Genomic DNA, 5,556 nt, shown 5'->3' on the forward strand with positions numbered 1-5,556 from the left:
TAGAGAAGAGCACGGAATAAAATGAGTCTTTCTTGTGGCTTATGCTGTCGAGATAGCATAAAATTTACTTGCCAAGGAAAGAGGCAGCATTTGTATAAAAGTAAAAGATTCTAACACGCTCCTTGCCGCCGTATTTTCGACCAATTCACCCACTGCGGCGCCGCTTCAGTCATTATGACCGACGCAGAGGAGACTTATCTAGAGAGAAGGCTGGATTACAATGCATAATCTCTCAGTTTGAAAACTTCATTCTCAGATGGTTGCACTTGCCAGCTAATTGTATTCACACCACTTTGTAGTTTATCCTGATATACGGTATGCTACAAGCGGCTAAAAAAGTTACTTCCTTCGATCATATCGACCGAAGCTGCGTGAAGAGAATGGGATCGGTAATTATGACCGAAGCAGCACGGAGCGTTTACAAATAGCAAAGCTTTCAATAAAATACATGCAGGAGAGTGAAAATAATAGACACATTGGCAAGAAAATCGGAGAAAATAAAGGTATAAAAATACGTCAAGGGGCAATTAGAATGCAACCCGCAATGCAGAGACAGAGCTATGCTACGAGACGCATAAGTACATAAAAAAAGGTCTTACGTATCATCTACCGGGCAGAAAGTGACCTCAATGAAGCCTTCTACGAGTTACAGTAGGTGTGTAATGGAATATCACAGCTAACCCATTGCAAATGAACATTAAATCGGCGTTGCGTATATATACGGCATACCCACTGAGGGTTACACCTCTCATGACGAATATATACGGCATACCCAGATGAGTGGTTAAACGACCAAACAATTATTTTCTCATGTTCAGATGCAAAACATTTATTTTAATTCCATTCCACCGAAAACAGCACAAATTGGCCTTTTACATCAGGGCAAAAAGAGGCAGCTAACTCATTTGACATGAGGGTTGAGCACATGTCATTAATGGTTCTATTAAGGCCAGCCCTCATCTGGTTATCGTGGCTACACTTAAAGAGGACATTTGAAGATCTTTCCTTCAAATGGCAAATCTGAAAAATGAGAGGACCAGACAACTAAGTACCAATAGCAATGGCTCATTACCTTTAAAACCAGTATCATAACATGCACAGGTGCATCTGTTTACAACAATGGCCTACACTTTAAGGATGGAATGCAACTGCAATGAGTGCTATGGAATGCTTGGCAAAAATTACATACCATTCCTTTGTTTTAAATGTCATGATTGAAGAAGTTAAAATGTACCTTCAATTAGTGTATACAGTTCTTTCCAGTGGCAAATAGCAAGAAATACTCGTAAAAAATGATGCAGTATTAAAAATTATACTTTGGTAATACATTTAGGCAAATGTTGACAGGAAGTCGGAGGCATTCTCCTCTAGGTACTGGTACCATGAGCATATTATCAGTTAGACGACAATGAACACAAACAGTACACATTTAAAATGAAATACCTACCAAGAACTCTCTGTATTTATTGTTTTCTATGATTGTGCCCTCTAGATTTAAAAGGGACCCCACATCTCCGTCAGGTAAGGAACAGAGATCCCTCAATCCGTTATCTGCAGTCCCACTTGAAAATCTTGAATCTTTCATTTGGCTTTCCAAGTCCAATATTTTATTTTTAAGCTCTGCTATTGCCTCAGTTCCTTCCAGTGTTTGAATCGCTAATTTTCTTTTGAGGTCTCTCACCTCCTCCAACACCTCCTTCATTGACCGGAGTTCTTCTAAGGGTACAAATTGATAGCAATTAAAATTCTCAGTTCCACTGTGATACTAAAGGAACACAGATGCATCTAACATAACATACCCATGACCTCATTAGATTCCCCAGGTAGGAGTGCAGTGTGTCCTGGCTTTTCCAGGACACATTGCACTGCTATAGAAACTGTTTCTGCCCTCCTTAAACGAACATTGGCAGAATTATCTATCACTTGAATTTTTGTCTTCTTCGAAGGCATCCATGCAACTGAAAACAGAATAGATACAGCTATACATATATATTTGTACTTGTCAAGGCACCATTATCACTCGACAATGGTAATTGTAATACATATTTACCAGGTGATGGTGGTTTTGGTATCCTGTCATCATCATCCTCCATAGATGATGAAATCCATTCATCTTAATACCTGAGATCTTTTTTCACCCTCCTCCTTTTCCCGTCCATTTCTGAAATAAAGAATGCCTCGAGGTCGGTGTCCTCACAATTAGCCATTCTCCTTTCGATCCCAATGCCTTCCTCTAGAGTCTCTGGAAGAAAATATTCATAAAAAGCCAACATTTGCAACATATTTTTGCATGCCGTAAATGTCAGAATTATCTAAAATGCAGATATTTAATACTTGGTTAATAGAACTCAAAATATACAAATCTTAGTCAAAGCTAACACATAGACCATTTTAGACCTACTAAAACCATGAAAATAAGGAAACAATTCATATAATAATGTTTCAAAGGCATCAAGTTCAAGCTAGAGGAAAATCTAAATCCTCCCCTTCAAGTTAATAATGGTCACAAATATTGATGTTAACTCACCAAATGGAGGCGTGCAAAACTTAACTCCCAAGATGTCCCATTCTTTATCAGGTTTAGAGCCATTTTTAATGGCCCGCGACACTGACGCCCAGTTGTAGCTCTCTTTAGGATAATGTGCTACCACCTTATCTCCCTCCAACTTGACCCATGATGATGGCACTGCCTGCACGGTGAGGCCAGTAAATTTCCCATGTGGAAGAAATTCCCCCACTTGCCACGGCATTCTGAAAAGAAGTGGAGAAAAATCATGAGACATGAGAAAATAATTTTCAATCTACAGTTACTTAAGGAAAAACATAAGAGCATAAAATTCTATTGAAAAATAAGTATAGTTACTTGTGAAATTTGAAGACGTTTATAATGATATGATTCCTGCTTGAATACTCTAAATTTTATTCTTCATTAAAACTTTTGCACCTCACTGCAATTTTGCAAGATAATATTGCTCGCATTCGGGAGGAGTACTACATGGCAGCATCATCATCTTAGCTCTTACATCTGATAATGGAATTGCACGAGAGCTGCCTAAATGGCTGCCAATGTAAATTCCAATTTTTCCAGAGGGTGCTGGTGATTTATAGGCATCGTTAATTTCCCCAAATATTTCACAAACAAAGAACACTTTCCCATTTTTCTTTGCGATGAGATTCACCACAGCTACCGTGACAGTTGTCGGGTGATGTTGTTTGATCGGAAGATACTCTGCGTGGCGGGAAAGGAGGCGTGACGCTACTTCTCCCGCCCTAGGGTGCGTGGGTCCAAGGAGCATTTCCGAGAATTCGGACCACGCACTAGGGTACTCTACCCTTTCCCGCTGCGACCCCTTTCCCCCCACCCGCACCCCCAGAAAATAGATATATAGGGCAGAAATTGTGGCCCGCGCTGGACAGTTTCGAGGCAGTACAGCAAGTGCGGAGTGTTGGGCAGAACGAGTTCGTCGTTCCGGGACTTCTGCGACTCTCCTCCGGGGACTCTTCGGGACCTTGACGCGGGAGCTGCGGTAGATCTCGAACGACGACTCGTGTGGGAATCGAACCGGGTACGACCAGGTCCACGACCATCGGCATCGCCTCTCCCTACTCGCCGCCAAGTAAGTTCTATACCCAAGCATTCCATCTCCGTGCGCGCCTGCCTCAAATCCCCCCCCGTGCAAGTGTAAGGACGGAATATCAAGAACAATAAATCTGAGTTTAGTAACTCCCGAAGTGCATTTCATTCGCTCTCCCTTCGGAACCTTATCCCTAGTAGATAGCAGTCGTCGTCCCGTCGCGACAATGTGACAGATATTCTTACTGCCTTCCTTTTAATAAAAGAATATGTTGGCCCTTGCAACCCAAAAGGTAGATCTCCATTAGGGTTATTTCTTCTGCTGAAGTTCACCTTATGAGTTAACCTCACTTGATTCTCAGTTTGAAAGTAGCATCGTTCGTGCAAACTCCTAACTATTTGCGGGAGGACTCTATTCGGTTTTCTAACCAACTTCTTTATGTGCTGAAGCTGGTTCTCGAACTTGAATGCACTAAACTTGTCCAGTGGCCCATGCACCTCACAGTCATACACTAGATGTATCAGTCCATGCACGTTATAAGTTAAATTTTCAAAGCCATACAGTTGGCCATAATTCTCCACAACATATTGCAACAATGTCTTTGCGTAGCCTGAGTTCCCAATATATGCATCCGATGCCAGAATCCGAATTGCATTGTGCAATGAGGGAAAATGTTGGAACATATTGGCACAGTTGGGTATAAAATGCCCTTCAGGAGAAATGGTCCAGTGTACAAAAGGAACATTCTGAATTCGGTGGCTTTCCACCTTAACAAGTCACTTATTGGCCTAGGCTTCCTCGAGAAGTCATAAGGCACACAATTTTGAACACCAATGATCTTCTCATTAAGGAGTGCAATACTTCTGGATGGCAGGCGAACTCTCAAAGCACCGTTTGTCCAAGAAACCGTCGTCTTCCTCATCACCCCTAAGCAAATCAGATGCATGGACTCATAAGGAAATCGAGTCACCATCTTGATCCCAGGAATTCTAAGGAGAGGAGAAACACCAACATGATGAGCCTCATCATCCCCCTGAGCAAAGCTTGCATCAGTCCTTAGTGGATCAGCTAATTCATTTAATGCCACTTTAATCTTAAAATACTCTCCATTTTCATAGCACTTCCCGCAACTTGAGTACCCAGTGTGCGATTTGATTTGCGCCACAAATGCACGAGCAGGGGCATCACACACATAGGAGTTCACATTAACCCTCAGAAATTTGACATTAACCCTCAGAAATTTGATATTATGCTCAATTCCTTCGTTTTTCAGCTGGGTCATCCCATCGACATAGTCTTCGAGAAATTCCGAGTAAGGCTGCGGCTTTTCATAGCCATGGTAGATTCCGACAACAAATGGTGAAATCATTTCATAGTCTTCCAGGCACATGAGAATAGGCCACACTTGACTTCCTGAGATTTTAGACAAAGGAAGTCCATCAATGTTGCACTGCAAATTCAGAACATCACTATTACCAATATCAGGAGAAACATTAATACAATTGGCTAATGTCTTCCGGATCCCAACATGGCAATATGTTCCCTTGCCAATCTGCTTTGATGTTGTTGATCGCGGTGTCTTCAACAACGTCCTGGCATCGGCTGGCAGAGCCTTCATGCTGTAGGTTTGGCGCAATGAATGTAACAAATAATTTATTTTCCTCACTGTTATCCCTTCCGCTGCCCACTCAGCAAGAGCCAAGCGGAAGTTGTCAAAATCAAAGTTGCCGCTGCAATCTTCACTTCCAGAGCTGTCCTCCCAAGATTCTGCACTGCTGGTCTCAACATTATCAGAACTGCTTCCAGAGCCTTGATGCATGTCGCCGAAGCAATATCCTCCCTCATCGACCACAATGTCAGCCGCCTCCGGAAAAAACTCATTGGTGCATACAGGCTGCACCGTTTCAAGAGATGCATTAGCATTTCCAGACCCGCTGCTTTCCTTGGTAGTGCGTCCTTTCGCCTGCAACCGTCCCTCCCA

At 42.3% G+C, this 5,556-nt stretch overlaps 1 protein-coding gene across 1 annotated transcript; it reads right to left on the reverse strand.

Annotated features, from left to right (window-relative positions):
• Window positions 1-828: 828 nt before the first annotated feature.
• On the reverse strand, window positions 829-5,191 carry LOC124155039. The gene is made up of 5 exons (XM_046528782.1): window positions 2,528-5,191; window positions 2,051-2,242; window positions 1,800-1,958; window positions 1,448-1,716; window positions 829-1,020 (listed from the first exon to the last, which is right to left on the reverse strand). Exons 2-5 carry the CDS (start codon window positions 2,091-2,093, stop codon window positions 835-837), a joined length of 657 nt encoding a protein of 218 aa, XP_046384738.1. The 5' UTR covers window positions 2,094-2,242; window positions 2,528-5,191; the 3' UTR covers window positions 829-834.
• Window positions 5,192-5,556: the final 365 nt, after the last annotated feature.

This window comes from Ischnura elegans, chromosome 3 (assembly GCF_921293095.1).
Source record: "Ischnura elegans chromosome 3, ioIscEleg1.1, whole genome shotgun sequence".
Lineage (NCBI taxonomy): Eukaryota > Metazoa > Arthropoda > Insecta > Odonata > Coenagrionidae > Ischnura > Ischnura elegans.